This window comes from Strongylocentrotus purpuratus, unplaced genomic scaffold (assembly GCF_000002235.5).
Source record: "Strongylocentrotus purpuratus isolate Spur 01 unplaced genomic scaffold, Spur_5.0 spur5_scaffold_2, whole genome shotgun sequence".
Lineage (NCBI taxonomy): Eukaryota > Metazoa > Echinodermata > Echinoidea > Camarodonta > Strongylocentrotidae > Strongylocentrotus > Strongylocentrotus purpuratus.
The window spans coordinates 33,989,098-34,008,845 of NW_022145605.1; the positions used below are offsets into that span (position 1 = coordinate 33,989,098).

At 37.8% G+C, this 19,748-nt stretch overlaps 2 protein-coding genes across 2 annotated transcripts; both read left to right on the forward strand.

Annotated features, from left to right (window-relative positions):
* Nucleotides 1-2,337: 2,337 nt before the first annotated feature.
* On the forward strand, nucleotides 2,338-4,466 carry LOC105446547 (tripartite motif-containing protein 5-like). Its single transcript, XM_011683534.2, has one exon. It carries the CDS (start codon nucleotides 2,583-2,585, stop codon nucleotides 4,464-4,466), a length of 1,884 nt encoding a protein of 627 aa, XP_011681836.2. The 5' UTR covers nucleotides 2,338-2,582.
* Nucleotides 4,467-14,302: 9,836 nt separating this feature from the next.
* LOC100891938 (RING finger protein 207-like) lies at nucleotides 14,303-16,129 on the forward strand. The gene has a single exon (XM_030991247.1). The coding sequence runs from the start codon at nucleotides 14,303-14,305 to the stop codon at nucleotides 16,127-16,129; it is 1,827 nt and encodes a 608-aa protein (XP_030847107.1).
* Nucleotides 16,130-19,748: the final 3,619 nt, after the last annotated feature.

Consider the following 19,748-nt stretch of genomic DNA (forward strand, 5'->3'; position numbering starts at 1 on the left):
AATGACTATCAGAAATTTGAAGGAAATTGACCAAGTCGATTTCGAGTAAACGTATACACAAAAAAAGTGTACGGAAGAAATAAAAATAAAGAAAGAATAAAGAATAAAGAATAAAGAATAAAGAAAGAAAATTCTAACGAAATCAATAGGTGATCTGTCATCGACAGACCACCTAAAAAGTGTACGGAATAAATAAAAATAAATAAAGAAAGAATAAAGAATAAAGAATAAAGAATAAAGAAAGAAAATTCTAACGAAATCAATAGGTGATCTGTCATCGACAGACCACCTAATAATGATGATGATGATGACGACAACAATAATAAAAAGTACTAATAATAACTGCAAGAAGCCAGACATTGTCTTCAGGAGTTCAGGGACAACAACACAGTAAATATCATCGAGGTCATCGTTCCCCATGACATCAACATCGCCGTCAAAGAATAATAGATATAGATAATAGTATACAATCGCAGATTTTTTTTTGTACGCAGCGGGGGCTAGGGTAGGGGGCAGTTTCAATAAATTTATAAAAAACAGAAAATGCAATAATTTTTCAACAATTTATTGTATTTTACCCCGGTCCCCAACATAAAAAAATCCTCTGGACGGCCATGCATTATGGCTCAAGGCATGGGCACACAGAATTTTTTGTTATGTTAGGCACCGGGATTAAATGCAATAAATTATTGAAAATTTATTGCATTTTCTGTTTTTTTATAAATTTATTGAAACTGCCCCCTACCCTAGCCCCCGCTGCGTACAGTCATGGTTAAGTGACAAAGCAATGGCCTCGTAACTGTGAGGCCCCAGGATCAAAACCGTGTCGATGTGCTATATTAGTGCCCTTTTGTGGGGCATTAGTCCTCATTACTGTCATTTATGACTTAAAGGGGGTGGATCGCCAGTTTTCATGTGCAGAAGGCCATAATTCGCTGACACCAGACTTGGTGGAAATACCATTAATGGGGGTACAAATTTGCACACAGCAAACCCATAGTCCAGTCAAGAATTACCCCCCTAATCTCTCGGAGAGCTCGAGAGTCTTCGGGCAATTCAAAGCATTACATTAGGTCCAATGGTCATAAAACTCAAGGCTAACCCTTGTGATTGACAACACCTGTTATTGGGTAAACACCCGAACGGTGTCGAATTCCCCATGAGAGCCGACTACTCAGTGACTTTAAGGGCATAGGTCCCCTAGTTGATAAGCATAGTAGCATACACATGCTTTAGCAGTCACGCAAAACACACATTGGCAAATTATTATTCAATAAAATTTGAGAATGTATACTATTATCTAGATCTATTATTTTTAAATTATTTTTAAAATAGTCCATTAATTGGAATAAAACAAAAATATTCCACCTTTATGAGCGACAGTGTATATATTTTCGCCCACACCAACAAAATTAGTGGTTCTCCTTTCCATCACCCCCCCCCCCCGCTTATTCACTGGCCGTCTGAGTCGGCGCTAGATTTTTTCCTCAAAAACTGTACCAAAAAACATAAATATGTGCTCTTACCCCCCCCCCCCCCCCCCCCTCCCCCCCGCTTATTCACCGGCCGGCTGAGTCGGCGCTAAAAAAAATTCTCAAGATTTGGGCCCCCCCTCTTCTCGCCGGCTGGATCCGCCCCTGATCTAGCGTTAAGCAATTAAGAAAACTCGTAAAATTCATGACAGTTATATCTTAAAATCAAGAAGAATATCCGGCGATCGTAATCGTAACTCGTAGTCGTACGCCTGGCACAATTTCTATGTTTCCTGTCATGACTGTGTTTATAAAAGCACGACAATCATGATAAATGACAATTTCATCTAAGACGAGGGATTTTAGATCTAGAAATCATGAGGGGAAAAAAGTGTGGCGAGTTGTCCGAAAAGGCATCCCACCCTGGACAACTCGCCTGTGGCGAGTTGTCCAGGGTATTGTGGCGAGATGTCCAGGGTATTGTGGCGGGTTGTCTTGGGGCGGGTTGTCTTTGTGGCGAGTTGTCTGGTCTAAGAAAGCTTTTAATTGGTTCTGCCACCGACACGAACATTCAGTATTGTTGTTTAAAAATGTGATTCTAGTGGGTAGGTTGCTTGTTACTGTCTCCACCCAACTTAGGTGTATAGTGAATAGGTGCCCGGCAATGGGTATTCGGGAGGGAAAATTCCGTTGAATGCTTTTGAGCACATTATAATGGTAGGTTGGCTGGAGCATGGACATAAAGCCGGGATAGTAATATGATTGCATGGCCCTCGGGGAGAACAGTTTGTGTATTGATGAGGTGTGGATAAAAAAGGGCATCATTATTATTATAAAGATTATTTTTTCGTTGATATATTAATTATCATTATCATTATTATTATAATTATCATCATTTCCCCCCATTATAATGTATATTGACTGAAGAGCGACAAAGGAAATTGTCATGACTACATTCAGTTGATGAATAACATGAATTATTTTTTTATCAAGATATGACAAAATGTCATATTTTGTGCGTGTTTTATTTTGTATGGAAAAGGCGTGAGGAAAATGATAAACACTCCTTTTGATACGATCAGATGAATCAAGGCTCAAAAGCTAATCGGTATGTTTTTTTCCTTTCCTTTAATTTCATATTCTTGTAGAATTCGAATCATGGCTGAAGCATTAAAGAATGTTATTGCTCAGAGTCTGGAGTGTCCTGTATGTCTGAATACCTTCACCGATCCCAAGATCCTGTCTTGTTCTCACACCTACTGCAAGACCTGTCTGGACAACCTCTTGGGATGCCATGGTAACGACAAGATGCTCCGATGCCCTGTATGCAGAGCTGAAACTCAGGTCCCAAACCAAGATGTCAGCAAATTACCGGCAAATCTAGCTTTGAAGTCTCTCATAGAGGACATGAAGAATCAATTTCAGTTTTGCTCGAATTGTAAATCCGAGGACGAGCCCCAAGCCGTTGTCTACTGTCAAGACTGTTGCAAGTTTTTTTGTAGCACTTGCCACAACAAACACTCTCAGTGGCCAGACTTCATCAGTCATGAGGTCTTAGTCATGAGTGAGATCGTATCAGGGAAGGTGTCAGTACGTAGATACCGCAAATGCAGGAAACACCCCAAAGAGGATGAGGAGTGCTTTTGTTCCGACTGCAGGAGATTTGCCTGCTTCAGGTGTGTTGTCATGGAGCATACAAAGGAAGGACATGGGGTCATCGAGGCAGCTGTTTATGAAAGCAGCCATATGAAAAGTATCGAGGACCTCAAATCCAAGGCAGATGAGAAACGCTCTTGCTTTCAGAAATACATTGATTTCATTGATGAACAGAAGGAGCATGTGAGCAATGTTCAGAAGCAGTGTACAGATGATATCAACAAAGCATTTGAAGAATCAGTCCGGCAGTTGACAAAGAGGAAAGAACTCCTTATTGTTGAAGTCAAGGGTAAGACCGAAGGGGTAGAGAAGGAACTGGACGAAATGAAGAAATCGGCTCAGGAGCGCATGACTCACTTGACCACCGTAGCTGACATGGTAACCAATAGGACAAAGGTACCGTCAGATATGGATGCTTTGGCTGCACACGACACTATATGTCAAGACTTACAAGAGGCCTTGAAACAAGAAGATGCCGACTACAAGCAGCCAAGGCGATCGAGCAGGAAAGGTAAAAGTGTCAGTTTTAACAGGAACGTTGGAATGAACGAGCTAGCTCTCGGTAGAATCGTAAATGCAGTAGCCATTAAGAACCTCGCTTTGCCTACTAAGAATAGCATGATTGCCTTGGTTAGTACACCAGACGGTAGGATGGCAGTGGGATGTTGGACAGGTGGCGTGGAGATCTTCTCTGCTAATGGTCAGCTCCAGCAGACAGTTCTCAAACATGTTAAAATTCGGGGAGTAGGGTTCCTCTCTGATGATCGGTATGTTATACTCGATCGATCAAACAATATCACACTGTACACACTAGAGTACACAAAGTTGAATGTAATGTTTGAGACTCTGAGTCAAGATGAAGGTGGATTTCCCGGCCTCACTGTAGACGGTGATGATCAGATCTATGTTAGCTACAGGAAACCCGCGAAGATCCAGGTATTCTCACCAGCAGGTGGGAAGGCGATCAGGGAGATACCATGTGATGGGTTTCATCCTAATCAGATTACTAGTTGTAATGATTACCTGGTCATCAGATCTCATGATGCAATACGATTGATTGACAAACAAGGTGTTGTAAAATATGAATTAACGGAATTAGGTTCTTTCCCATACGCCGCTGTTTCTCAAGGGAATACAATCCTGATAGCGAAGTTAAAACACGATGTAGGTTTGGTCAGCATTGATAAGTACACTAATGAGCTGAAGCATATCCAGGCCCTCGTCATTGATTACAAGATTGAGAAGCCTGAGAGAGAGTGGCACTATCTCCAGCAGTACCGATCAGGAGAGATCGCTTTCTGCACTGCTGATAGACTCTATATATTCCACTGGAAATAATGGATGACTCCCCATTCCTTGCACTGTATGGCATTTCTCCAGGCCCGTATGATGAGCGGGGGGGGGGGGTGAAATGTGCGGCCGGACCCCTTTTATCTGGGTTATGCTACGGTCACAAAGGTTCGTACGGACGATAATTTCGTACGAATCTCCCTGTTTTTCCATTGTCTTCCCGAATTTCCATTGTCTGAAAATCGTTCGTACGGCGTTCGTAGCAGCTCGTAATGGCATTTGTGACCGAGGTTTTAAACAGGCACCCTGACGAATTTAGAGTAACATGTTTTAAAAAGGGAACCGCTCCCCAACCCTTTTTTCAAAAGCCTCAACCTCAGGCTGGTTTTTCTATGACCTCAGAAAGGAAAGATAGCATCCAGTGGATAAGTTGTATTTATCTTTCAAGAACTTGTTGTTGATGATGCTCTACATGTGAATTGCTGGTAACTGTTGTAAATGATGTACACTGTAAAAAAAAAATTGTTCATTGGTAATTTTTACGTATTTTTTCCATGTAGAATTTACGTGAAAACATTAGTTTTGCCACTTACGCACTAAATTTAAGTCTTGCTAGCTCAAACTTTCAATTTAGTAGAACATACGTGGAATATTTAAGTAAAATCAAATACATAAGAACTTTAAGTAATTTCAGCTTGTATTAATTTAGTAATTTTAACTCAAAATCAGAAATTATACGTATTACTCAAACAATTTATGTTGATTATTCTTATCTTTTTAAAGTAAGGGCCGATGCAGTGCGTAATAGAAATATTTACATAATTTATGAATATTCATTAAGACCAAATTAAACTCTTTTTTAAATAAAACAATTCTTTTTTGTGGTTGAATGAAAATTAAAACATTTACTAATTCATTTAACATGGCTAAGCAAAGACAAGACAATTTTTAATTGTTACCCAGTTCAAAACAAATCAAAACTTGATATTTCAAGAAATTGTCAACCAATTTTCCTTTTAAGATGCTACGATCAAGTATATATAAAATTTGGAGCCTTTCAATATGTGTCGAATTGAAGCGTATGTAATAGTTTGTGATGGTGGTAGATATATATATATATATACGGTTAAATCTTAAATAGAAGTAGTGAATGACTAGTGGATGTTACTTGTTAGATTAGATGGGTACCAAATCGTGCAATATGTAATCCTATACTTAAATTATTTACGTTAATGTAACTCGATTTAACTGAGTAAAAAAATATTCAGCAAAATAAGTAAATTCTACTTAAGATGCCGTAGGTAATATTTACTTAATAAAAATAAGGCAATTCTTTTCCTCAATTTTATTGAGTTATTTCGACTATTATTTTTTCACAGTGTAGACACAATTCAATTGTGAACTCAACGATTGTTTTACAGTAGGAGATAATCATCATAGTAAGAGACTCTCTATGTATTTCCTTTCAATATAATGAATATTTTTCTTTCATTTTCGATGCGTTTCAGAACTCTTTCCGATTATTCAAACTATTTTTTATATTTTACTAAGAATTATGAGAGGAAATGCCAATTTTTCATAATAATTTTTACTTCTTACAATTTCTCGAGTTGTGTATTAAAGATTTTAATTTTTTTGAAACTCGACCTATTGATTGTATGTTGCAAAAGTAATGTGAAACCAATCGTCAAAATAAAGTTTTTTTATCTGAAGGACTGTGGTATCGTGTTTTCAGTAATCTATGTTTACTTTCCGTCTGGCAAAGTACATGGAAGAAATGACATAGAACTTGACAAATTGTGATTCTAAAGCTACTCTATAACTTCGATTTCCTTAAACATCACTCAGCAATTTTCTGTGTCATAGCTATGGCCGGAATATGAAATTGTAAACATGTTCTTATAGGTCCTCCTGTGTTTAAAATAAATACACTATCATAAAAAGATATGTTGGGGACATTTTCTTTTTAAACAAATGGAGAAGTAATCGCATTTAGAGATGCCTATCTATAGGGGGGGGGGGGTGCCGAACCGACTCCAAAACAACCTCACAAACCTTTATAAACCGACCATTTTTTTCATTCTGTGTATTAATGTCATTTCTTGTTCGGTTTGTTTGTCTGGGTGTGAACCGAGATAATGATGAACCAAGATTTAAAACTAAATAAGTAAGCAAACATATAAATCAATTTAAAAAAAGCTGAAAGTTACTCTTGCAAATTATTAATTTAATTTGAACTTTTTTTCTTTTCCTTGATCTATTTTATAATATCGCGCACGGTGATGTGTGGTAGGAATGTTGTGTTTTGTCATGTCATTAAAATCTTGTACACGTATTTAACTGTTAATCATACTTTCTTTAGGTTGGCCATTTTAATAATAAAGGTCACTTTCTTTCTGGCTGCTACCTACCAAGCAAATAGATATTTTTGTACCAATGCATATACATGTATTCTATTATTTTGTGTAACAATGTATTATTCCATGTACACGTATGTATATATGTTATTCTTGAATTTCAATGATGAATTGGATTGGATTGAAACAAAACTATAGTTATCATATTTACTTACTACATGCAGATCATTTATCTTTTTCTGGATATAAAACAATATGCAGCAATACGGTAGCAAGTCAAACGTTCATGTGGCACTGTCAATACTTTTATTTTGCTTACCAAATAAATTTTGATTCAAATCGAATTCAGTCTAAATTTTACATCAATTTCATTATTCACACATTTGATTGACCCTTTTAAGTAACCGACATGCTATAAACAGAGATCAGGAACGGACAGGAGAATGGGAAAAGAGAGTGGGAATGCAAAGGAGACAAAGTCACACAGAGAGGGAGAGAGAGAGAGAGAGAGAGAGAGAGGGAAAGTGAGAGAGAGAGAGAGGGGGAGAGGAAAAAAATGATAGAAAAAGAGAGAATGAGAGAGAATGCAGACGGACGAAGATATCCGCATACAGCAAGAGAGAGAGATTAATATGACTGTAATAAATTGTGTACGCAAACATTTTCTGTTAACATTACCCTTTTGAGCTCTTTACCTTAAACACATACTGGCGCGCATTGGCGGAAGCTGAGGGCTGATTAATCGAGAAAACCTTTCCTTCCGCCGTTCAAAATATCATTCCGTATACAAAAATCTTTAAAGGGACAGATCCTGACAATGAATGGCGACGAAAAAGAAGTATCCACCATTCTCATTACCATGGTAACATGCTTCACACTATTGATGCAAAACTTGCATGTATCCCTGTGATGCAGGCCAAGATGTTCTTGCTTAGTGTATGCTAATCGGGGTTGATATGTCTCTCTTAGAATACCAACTGTCTTGGGCTATAGCTTGCAGGTAAGTGCCATCGGATGAAAACAACATCAGAAGGGAGATGACGCAAAGACGGCATCTTAAGGCCAAGGTGGAAGAATCGTCATCCGCCCGTCTGAACTGAATCGCAAATGGAATTGACGATAATTATTGTTCGCCGACGCTCTTTTCTCGATTCGCGTGCGATTCATTTTCACTCCTCAAAGTGATGACGTCACAATTTACAGGCATTTTCTAGCTTTGCCTTGGCAGCATAATATGTCAAGGTCATGATGGCATTCTATCCACGTGCTGTTGTTAGGAGATCTCTCAGTCAAGGTGGTAGATACATGGCATGGACCTACTTGTGGGCATACCAAATATATCAGGAGGGGAGGGGGGGGGGGGGGGGGAGGGGTCTTCTTTTCTAGAACATCCCCATACAGAGTCCAATATTTAGTGAGCAGTATTTTTAATTTCATCTCCATTTTTCTTCAAGGTAACAGTCTCTGGTGGTGCATTCTTGAAGCCAATGCTCATATAACATTGTAGTGAACAGTCACTACATGGATCATCACTAGTTAATTTGAAGGAGGGGCAAGGGAGGCAGTTAGGCCCTCCTGACAGATTGCCGACCAAGACAAAGATATACAGGAACTATTTATAACCTAATAGTTAGCAGGTTAAGGAATAATTGTAAGTAAAAGAGGGGGATGCACTCACCATGGTCATATTCTCAAAGTCATTTCGGGTAATACCCCCCCCCCCCCCTCGATCGGTGACTGCAAACCAAGACATTCAAAAAGTGAATTATTGATGAAAAGTATATGGATCACAGTAAGCTGAGATGTTTTACCCCTCCTGCACGGGGGTAAGGTCCGGGATACGCCAATGTGTCTCATCGAAAATTAAGAAGAAAACTCGTGCTGGCAGAGTATGAGATGACCTTTGTCTTAATAATTGATATGCCTATACTGGTTGGGGAAGTTCAAGATGTTGCAAATAAAGGGGGGATTTATCTGAAGTAAAAAGGGAGTACTTCTTGCACATAAAACAGGGCACTTATTAGAAAGGGAAAGGGGAATTTACTACAAAGGAAAAGGGCACTTTTCAAAGTAAAACGGGTGTATTTCCGATCACCGCGCCTCTGACTAAAAGTACATTTAGAAAAGCATTATATCGTAAGTCCTCATTAACAAACTAACCCCCCAACCTTAAATTTAGACAAATAGTCGTTTTTACTCACTTTTGTGTTGAAATGAAATTGAAATCATTTCAATTTGTTTATGGTTAATATGTATAACATCTCAGTGTTGGTTTACATGTTGTTCAGATATAAATACACATTGTAAATATTTGTCATCTCGCATGATAATTATAGGTGTCGTAGTAGTGAAGGTGTGGTAGACTGGTTCATTCACTTAACACTCAGTCCAAGAGTTGATGTTTTGAATTCCTCTTTAATAAGAACAGGGGTGTTTCACAAAGACTAAGATCGACTTTAAGTTGGGTCTAACTATTGCAGGTCGTTCATGCAAATATTTGCTCTCACTATTTACTGTCATTGATCCCTCAAGGGACGTACTAATCATGATCACAAATCTACAGAATTTACATTTTTTGATAATTCATTACTGAAGGAAATACATCATCTAAAGATCAGAAAGGTGTGAGCAAACAGTGACAAGAATGGCCTGCCATAGTTAAGTTCAACTTGTAGTCTATCTTAGTCTTTGTGAAACACTTCACCCCCCCCCCCCATGAATCTTTGAATTTAATTAAATTGCAGTCATATTTTTAATCAGGACAAAATCGGATATAAAGAAATAAATATGATAGTAGGCTGTTTGAATATTACGCACCTGTCATAATCTGGAGTTACACGTGCCGAATATGTTATTTGCAATTTAAAAAAAAAGGGGGGAGGGAGGCACTACCCCCTCCACCCCACGTCTTGTAGGCCTAAGCAATAAAGGCGAAATAGCCCCTACATAACCTGAAAATATAATAAATCGAACAACTTATTAGCTTTCCCAACTAGATCAACAAATGGTTAGACCAGTAAAGGTAAAGTTCAAAGATCGAATATACTTCTCTCTAGCTGTCCGGCCAGATGTGCTTTCCATTAGAGCCATCTATACACAGAGTTCAGCCAACTTGGTTTCACTGGGTCACAACATGCCGTATGTTCTTTTGTTTTGTGCTTGCCCAACAAAGCAGTAGTCGCCATCTTGTGTCCAACTCAAACCGGGTTGACCAAACTCTCTTAATCAATGGCACTGTTTTGCATGTATATATATATATATATATATATATATATAGCGCCATCTCTAACATTCCAACCACTGCGTACTGATGGAAGGAGGTGGGGTGGGTTCATTTCTAACCAGTGATTTACAAATGTTGCTGAAATGACATGATTTTCCGGAATTTTTTCTCTTTTTTTTGTAAATATTACTTTTTAATGCGTTTGTTGGAAAATGACAAACTCCCAAACTTACAATCAGGCAAAAAGTATACTTATTTAGAAGCCTACATGTCAGGGCACACGGAACGGATGGGCTTGCGGGGCTCGAGCCCCCTTCCCTCCTTTTTAGAAAAATTTTATTAAAAAATAAATAGAAAGAAAGAAATAAAGAAACATCAGTGACCTGCCAGACACGAAATTCGTATCAAGATATGCTCATCTGACCGTCATTAATTGCCTAAAACACCTGAGCTTCCGGGGGCTCCTCCCACTGGACCCTACCAGGGGCCCTAAGGCAGCCTCTGAATGCTAATCTGACCAGTATTAAATGCCTGAAACCCCTGAGCTTAATGGGCTCAGCCCCTCGGCCCCCTGGACCCCCCGCCAACTAGTGACCTGCCAGTGTCACCGTGAATAAAGTAAAAAAAAATATGCTAATCTGACCGTAATTAAATGCCTAAAACCCCGCTCGCTTAGCTTAACCTGATCGTAAATAATTTAGCCCCCCAGCCTCCCCCCCCCCCCACCCCACTTTGAAAAACGTTCCGCTGAGCCTGCATGTAACATGTACCTTGTAAAAGTGGTGGTGATGCGGATTATTCCCCATCCCCCCCCCCCCCCCCCCCCCCCCCAAAAAAAAAAAAAAAAAATAATAATAATAATAAATAAATAAATATAAAAAAAACTAATTCGAACTGTCATCTCGAAGGAGCACCGTTCCACAAGACTTTTATCAAAAGCAATTCGACTCTTACTTGACAATGTTTTTGTTATGGGGGATGGGGTAACAGAAATAGAATTCAAGTTTGACACGGGAATATGTCGGACCGACAGACGCTTGACAAACTGAGATCGAGGTTTTATTGGGCGATTTCGATCTGCTTGTCGGTCAAAGGTTACTGGGAATTCCCAATCACTAAAACTAGAATGACAAGCTAAATACAAACATATAAATATTACCACGTATGATCAGTGCACCACTACATTGTAAAGGCAGAGAGTATACTGATACGTACTGACAGAAAAAGACGTGAGTAAATTTAACTGTACACGTATGTCATTTCCAAAAGAAATGCAGTGAATTTTCGCAATATTTTCGTTTACATTTCCGTATATATTCATATCATTATAGGCCACCTCCCAGGAACTTTTGAAACTTTTGTTTGCATCTGATTTGTAAAATTATCATTTTCATTAGACTGAAATAGTTAGGGCTGGGTCCAAATGTCTATGAGTATGAGTTGATAAATGGACAGCGATTGAGCCAAGACTAAGATGAGAGTGACGGGTGTTTAGTAAATTATATCAGTTTGTTAAAGGTACTATGTCCCATTTGCAGGCCAAAAAATTAACAATTTAAATTCCAACTGCATTTGAAAGATAATACTAATTTAGAACTTCCCTAAAAAAGTTGGGGCTTGAAAATGTCTTCAAGTGGGAAAATAACGACTATTAGTTGTCAAATCGACTTTAGGGCTATAGAGCCCAAAAGTAATAGTCTTGATTTTCAGATAATTGTACCGAATGGTCATCGTTTTATGCTGCGCAAAGATTCAATCAGTTTAATCTTGGCCATCACAAGAAGTGGGTTATTGATGTAGACAAATGCTCATGTACCCTTTACAACTCTTTTCATGTATGTTATTACCAAAGAAGAAAAAAGCCAGTCAGACACTCAATAGTGTCTGACAAGTAAACAAGTCTAGCAAGTAAACGGGTTTCCTTGCATAATTTGAATATGAGGACACTGCTAATGCTTAAATTTCACAGATAGGATATACATGACATATTCATAATTCCTGCAAAGTTCTACAGCATTTGAGGTTGGCTGCAAAAGATACATAGTACCTTAAACCATGAAGAAACAGGTTACGAAATTAAAACTAAACAAAACAGAGCTTTGAAACCAGACCATAAGAGTCTAATGCAGGCCTTCTCAACTGGCGGCGCGCGTGCCACTCGTGGCGCTTGCGGTCACTCCGGGTGGCGCGCGGCTGTTGCCCAGAAAAAGAGGGGGAAAAAGAAGAAGAAAAACAAACAAACAATTATAACAATTTTTATTTTAAAATTAAAAACCCAGCAAAATCAAGAAATCGCAGTCGAAGTTAAGCCCAAAATGTCTGCTTGACAAAAAGGAAGAAAGGGGAATTTAACGGCTTTTACCATTTACTCAGGGTTATCTGCTTGAAGTTTGGGATATATGATGTTGTGCAGATGTTTATCTACATTACAATGTTTATCATTGCCGATCTGAGGAATCACCGTGTATTTATTTTTAGATTGGTCCGCGCGCGGGTTTCTTGGATACATCGAGCAAAACAATACTGCATTGCGACATTTTAAGTAGAAAAACTGGTCGGCGAAAGTGATGTCGCAATAACCATGTTAATTTTGGCATTTCCCGTGTTTATTGCACCACAATAACTACATACAAATTTACTTCCAGTGTTATTGTACCCAGGCATTGTACTAACTTTTTCACATCAATATGAAATTATGATTGATATATTTTGGAATAAAAAGGTGTTCAAAATGCCACATCTGGGCCTTTAAAACCCACCAGTTGTCGGCTCGGTCGCTACGCTCCCTCGCAGCACAGTCATCAAACATACAGGTAATTGGCACTTCAACTTCAATTACATTTCGTTTTGGCACTTCTAATAAACTAGTTGAGAAGGCCTGGTCTAATGTACTTGATTGCGAACCCGGAAGTAACGTTTGTCGCATTAGAAAAATTGTGAGCAAATTGATACCAGTATTGATATCGTCTATAAGTATAACTTTTCAGTGTTTCTTTGGAAAAAAGTGACGATTTTGGTATGTTATTGTGGTTTTTAATAACAAAGTTGCTATCAATTATTATTCTTATTTTTTGTAGATATGAATACACATGGGAAATATTTAATGTTATTATTCGATTTTAAACATAGCTAACATTTCAGCTAATGATTCTGCAAAACTCGAGCAATATAATTTCCTCTTTTCATGCTTAATAATTTTTTTTTAAAATAGTATATTCCCGTGTGCATAAGTACATGTTTAAAATACTGCGTTTGAAACTTCATCAGCTTTAAAATGAATACAAAATGTTTCCTGCTAAGTTTTAGAAACTCAATGTTAAAAACCGTGTCGGAAGTGAAACATGAAATAGATGAATTATATATCAACGGAAATCTTAAAAGAGTACAATAATGCGCATTATATGCTACTTTAGTACCTGTCAGGCGAGTAACAGCTCTCTGAAACTCGAAATCTAAAGCTTTGAAAATCGGGAGTTGTCGACCTAAAAACTAGCCATCGAAAAGAATTGACATCATCTATGTGGAGTACGCACATTCACAATGACTTTGCACGGATCGGGTGCACATAATTATAATGTCGTCATTGTTACTGCGGAAAATTTGACCCCTGTTGACCTGTAATTTGGAGAGGTGCAGAAAATAAGGTTTCAATTTCCTTTTGTGCAGTACTGAAAGGGAAAATATTTTGAATTCCTTTTTATTTGTATTCTTTGTTTATCCAGCTTTCCATTGATAAAAAAGTTGTATTTTCATCGGATAAGGTCTTTAAGAATAAGGTATATTTATCTGCATCTTATCTGAAGGTAGTTCACGGATCATATTTGTTTTGGTTGAATTTCATGAATTTGTAATACTTGGTGTTATGTACTCTTAATCAAAGGTACACAGATGAATACTTGAGACAGAATAATTAAAACACGTTTGATACTCTTGGTATAAAAAGATTCCAAAGCAAGTTTATTTCGCTCGGTGCATGCTATACAATTGTGACTCATGGTCGGCTCATGGTATAACATCATCATCAATATTATGACACTTGGTTTCAGATCAATGAAGAAATAATCTGATAATTATTTTTCCAATGACAAAGTGCTAAAATATGAATGGTAAACTACATTTCTGAGACTCACGTTTACAATTTTTGTTTTGTTTTCCACGGTTTACCTTTAGCCATGGGCTTCAACTGATGCAATGTATAATATGACTTGTATACGTCAGATTATTATACAAATTTCTACTTGCGATACAGGTTAGATTGATTGCTCTTCATTTATTTCATGTTTTATTCCTGTAGAATTCGAATCATGGCTGATGCATTAAAGAATATCATTGCTCACAGTCTGGAGTGTCCTGTATGTCTGGATACCTTCACCGATCCCAAGATCCTGTCTTGTTCTCACACCTACTGCAAGACCTGTCTGGACAACCTCTTGGAATGCCATGGTAACGACCAGATGCTCCAATGCCCTGTCTGCAGAGCTGAAACCCAGGTCCCAAACCGAGATGTCAGCAAATTACCGGCAAGTCTAGCTTTGAAGTCGCTCATAGAGGACGTGAAGAATCATCGTCAGTTTTGCTCGAATTGTAAATCCGAGGACAAGCTGCAAGCTGTTGTCTACTGTCAAGACTGTGGCAAGTATCTATGTTTCACTTGCCATAACAACCACTCTCAGTGGCAAGACTTCATCAGTCATGAGGTCTTACCCATGCGTGAGATCGTATCAGGGAAGGTGTCAGTACGTAGATACCGTAAATGCAGAAAACACCCTAAAGAGGATGAGGAGTGCTTCTGTTCCGACTGCAGGAGATTTGCCTGCTTCAGATGTGTTGTCATGGAACATACAAAGGAAGGACATGGGGTCATTGAGGCAGCTGTTTATGAAAGCAGCCATATGAAGAGTATCGATGACCTTAAATCCAAGGCAGATGAGAAACGCTCTTGCTTTCAGAAATACGTTGATTTCATTGATGAACAGAAGGACCATGTGAGCAATGTTAGGAAGCAGTGTACAGATGATATCAACAAAGCGTATGAGGAATCGGTCCGGCAGTTGACAAAGAAGAAGAAAACCCTCATTGGTGAAGTCAAGGGTAGGACCGAAGAAGTAGAGAAAGAACTGGATGAAATGAAGAAATCGGCTGTGGAGTATATCACTCACTTGAACACCTTAGCTGATGTGGTAATCAATAGGACAAAGGTACCATCATATATGGATGCTTTGGCTGCTCACGACACTTTATGTCAAGACTTAAAGGAGGCCTTGAAACAAGAAGATCCCGACTACAAGCAGCCAAGGCATTCGAGCAAGAAAGGAACAAGTGTCAGTTTTAAGAGGAACGTTGGCACGGACGAGCTAGCTCTCGGTAAGATCGCAAATGCAGTTGTAAAGAACATCGCTTTGCCTACTAAGAATAGCATGGATGCCATGATTTGTACCCCAGACGGTAGGATGGCAGTGGGATGTTACACAGGTGGCGTGGAGATCTTCTCTGCTGATGGTCAGCACCAGCAGAAAGTTTTGAAGGATGTTAAGATTCGTGGAGTAGGGTTCCTCTCAGATGATCGGTATGTTATACTTGATCCCTCAAACAATATCACACTGTACACACTAGAGTACACAAAGTTGAATGTAATGTTTGAGACTTTTAGTGACGGTGAAGGTGGATTTGCTAAGCTCACTGTAGACGGGAATGATCAGATCTATGTTAGCTACAAGAAAGCCAAGAAGATCCAGGTATTCTCATCAGCAGGTGGGAAGGCGATGAGGGAGATACCATGTGGTGGGTATATACCTCAGCAGATTACTAGTTATAATGATTCCCTGATCATCACATCTTCGGATGCAGTACGATTGATTGACAAACAAGGTGTTGTAAAATATGAATTAACGGAATTAGATCATTTCCCATACGCTGCTATGTCTCAAGGAAATACAATCCTGATAGCCGCCGTGAAGCACGATGTAGGTGTGGTCAGCATTGATGAGTACACTAACGAGCTGGAGCATGTCCAGAGCATCGTCATTGATTACAAGATTGAGAAGCCTGAGAGGTACTGGTACTATCTCCAGCAGTACCGATCAGGAGAGATCGCTTTCTGCACTCCTGATAGACTCTATATATTCCACTGAAAATAATGGATGGCTCCTTCTTACTTGCACTGTCTTTAATTATGCCCGTAGAGGAGGGGTGCGATGAGTGTGAGTAGACCTCTTTTTTCTAGTCAAAACAGGCACGCTGACACATTTGGACAACAAAATATTTCGTTGAGAAATTGACCCATCCCCGCCCCCTTTTTTCACAGTCTACCAACAAGCCATCTTTTTCTGTGACTTCATAAAGTGTATATAACATCCAGTGGAACCAGTAATATCTTGAACTATAGGTGAAATGGAGCGTTGGGGACTGTTTTTAGAAATGACATTCCTAGATCATTTTAATCAATTTTAATGATTTAATTTTTCTAAAATATATAAAGTAACCTTTCTTTTGATATGATTTTGATGTGTTTATTTTTCAAGATTTTTTTGTTAATGATTACTCTATAATGTGAATTAGACTTTCGTTAGCTGTTGTAAATATATAAATGATATAGACTCAATTCAATTGTGGACTAAACAAATAGTTCACAGTAGGAGATTCTCATCCTAGTATGGAAACTATGTCATTTTTCTTTTCCCCATTTTCTACAATTCAATTCAGGCCACCGTCCGATTAATCAATATACCAAGAAATATGAGAGTAAATATGACTTTTTTTTATAATAGTTTTTTCTTCTTCTTACAATTTCTAGAGTTGTGTACTAAAGAGTTTGATTGTATGATGTACGTTGTATGTTGCAATCGTCAAAATAAGGATTTATTTTCTTTATTTGATGGAATGTTATATGCTGCTTTCTGTTTTTCATGTTTAATTTCCGTCTGGAAAACTTCATGGGGAAAATGGCAAGGAACTTTCGGAAATATCCGATTCACTATTTACTTTTTGTTGTTGAGATATTTCGTTTTTTTGTGTGTTGCCATTTAGAGCAAATGGTTTTAATAAGTTTTAGGAAAAATCTGAAAAGTTGTGATTTTATAGCTGCTCTCTGTTCACTTTGTACACAGTAAAAACGCTGCTTAAAAAAGTGATGTTCACTTACAGTTGTACACTATCTTAAACAACAGTTGAACAAATTGTAAACAATGTTGCTCGAAACGAAAGTAATTTTGTTAAACATTCGCTGTTTAAAATTTAATGACTGCTTTATTTACTATACGAGAGCTTTTAGACAGTGTTGTTTACATATGACGTCATGTGTCACGTGCCAGTAAAGTGCGCGTTGGCTAAAAGATTTGTTTCAAATCATGGCCAACCAAGCTGTAGACGTGTCGTGGATGAGTGGAAACGTCGCCGGACTGTCGATCACAAGGTCCACGGTTCGAGTCCCGCCGCGGAACTAATGTCCTATGGCAGCCTAGCATAGCCGGGTAATGTTGGAGCGCCTTGAGGACCTTGCAAGGTCGATACGTGCGCTATATAAGAATCCAATATTATTATTATTATTTAACAACAGCTCCTTTTTAAACAACTTTCTTTAAACAACCCAGTTGGTGTAAACAACCCCCACTGAACAACAGCTCCTTTTTAAACAACTTTCTTTAAACAACCCAGTTGGTGTAAACAACCCCCACTGAACAACAGCTCCGTTTTAAACAACCGTCTTTAAACAACACCAGTTGTTTAAATTGTGATTTTAAACAAGTTGTTCAAAATGTTGATCAACTAAGTGTTTAAACTTTAAACAACTCGAGTTGCTTAACATTTTAAACAACTCTTAGATCAGGTCACCCGTTAATCAACAGTTGTTTAAACTTTTAAACAACATGTTCACTAAATTTTTAACTGTGTACTAAATATATCATTAAACATCACCCCGCCATTTTCTTTGTCATACTTGTATGTGGTCGAAATATAAATTGATAACATGTTCGTATTGTTCCTCCTGTATGTAAATCAAATTATCATCAAAACTTTGTTTTAAAAAAGATATTTGGGGAGCATTTCCATATAAAACAAATGGACAGGCGATCGCATTTAGAGTTGCCTAAGTATAAGGGGGTTAAAATCTTACATTAATTTCTTCTTATTTTTTAAAGATTTATTCCCCGTTTCTTACGTTTCTGCATCAACGTGATGTCAGGCGTACTTCCCCTTATATTATGAATCCCTGTTATTTTGGAAAGAGTGTGCATTAGTATCCACCGGGAATGCTGTTCATTTCAGAATGTTCTTATATCCATAACTTCCTATGTGTCTTTGTCTCTTTCAAATTGTGTATTTCCTTGACCTTGTTTACATTTCTGCGCTTACCATTGCTCAAACTTAATATAACATAATTAAAAATATAAAGGTTGCTACAACGATCATGACGCTATACATGTACATGTATTTGATTCTTAACTTTAATTCTCAGTTTTGTTGAAATGCTTTTTAATACTTGTAAAACTTGCAATGTAATTTAGAGTTTCGGGCTACCATTTTGAAGTTGTCTAATAAAAAACATTCTACTACTACTTTAAGCATCTGACGAAATTGGGGTAACTGAAATCGCAATATTATGTAATCGCATATACGGTAAAAAAACATTTTGACATGAAGAAATTACTTTTTGTATATGTTGTATTATACATTTCATGTATATGTTCAGGAAAGATTACCGAGAGTCCTTTTCAGGACTCCTAAATCCATCCTCTCTCTCTCACATGTTGCACCCACAAGCCTACTATATATCTACATCACCATGCAAGCCGACACTTACAAGCAGCATCTATATGTTCTTTGTTATTCAGTTGTATTATATTTGGAAAAATGCAGAAAAAAACAAAATCAAATAAAACATACACAAAGATAATTATACAGTGCTAATTGTTGCATTCAACCTTTGGTTATTATTAAGCAATGACATCTGTAATTGGCAGTTGATTTTGTTTTTATTGGCAATGATATACTCCTTTACCTCCCTTCGTTATAAAGAGTGGCCCTGCATGGACGCCTTATGTTTCAATGTTGTCTATTCATTATTTCTTTCCTATATGAGACCATGATACTCTGCAGTCACACCGCCGAATCGAATCTATTATTTTGTGTAACAATGTATTATTCCATGTTTACGTATAATTATGTATGTTATTCTTTAATTGCAATGATGATTTGAATTGGATTGAAGAAAAAAAAAACATTAGTTATTGATACGACATTCTATAAAGTACAATTATTTGTGTTGATGACATTTTTTTTTTACAAAACATAATATGAAATATGTGTCGTCTACGGGATTATTTGCAGTTTGCAGGGGAGGGGCGTGCAAGTGTGTATAAAAGGGGGCAGCAGTTTTTACGCTAGATGAAGCTTGTACTGTGCAACATATAGTTGTACACTGTTATATATGACTGAGTACTCTGGTTTCTTATACAGGTATAATGTCTATTGTGATCGAGTTGTTATTCCATTTTTCTCAAAATTTGGCCCGAATTTAGAACTTTCTCCTAAAGCAATACGGTAGACTCCAAAACTTTTATGAGGTATTGTAAATACTTTTATTTTGATTACCAAATAAATGTTGATTCACATCGAATTCAGTCTGAATTTTTCATCAATATTATATATCGCACAGTTGAAAGAGCTTTTGTGCAAGAGAGTCGCTAACCCCTGACTTTACCTGATTGGATACGGCGTTTCTACCTTCACGGATTAGCACCGGTTTTCCTA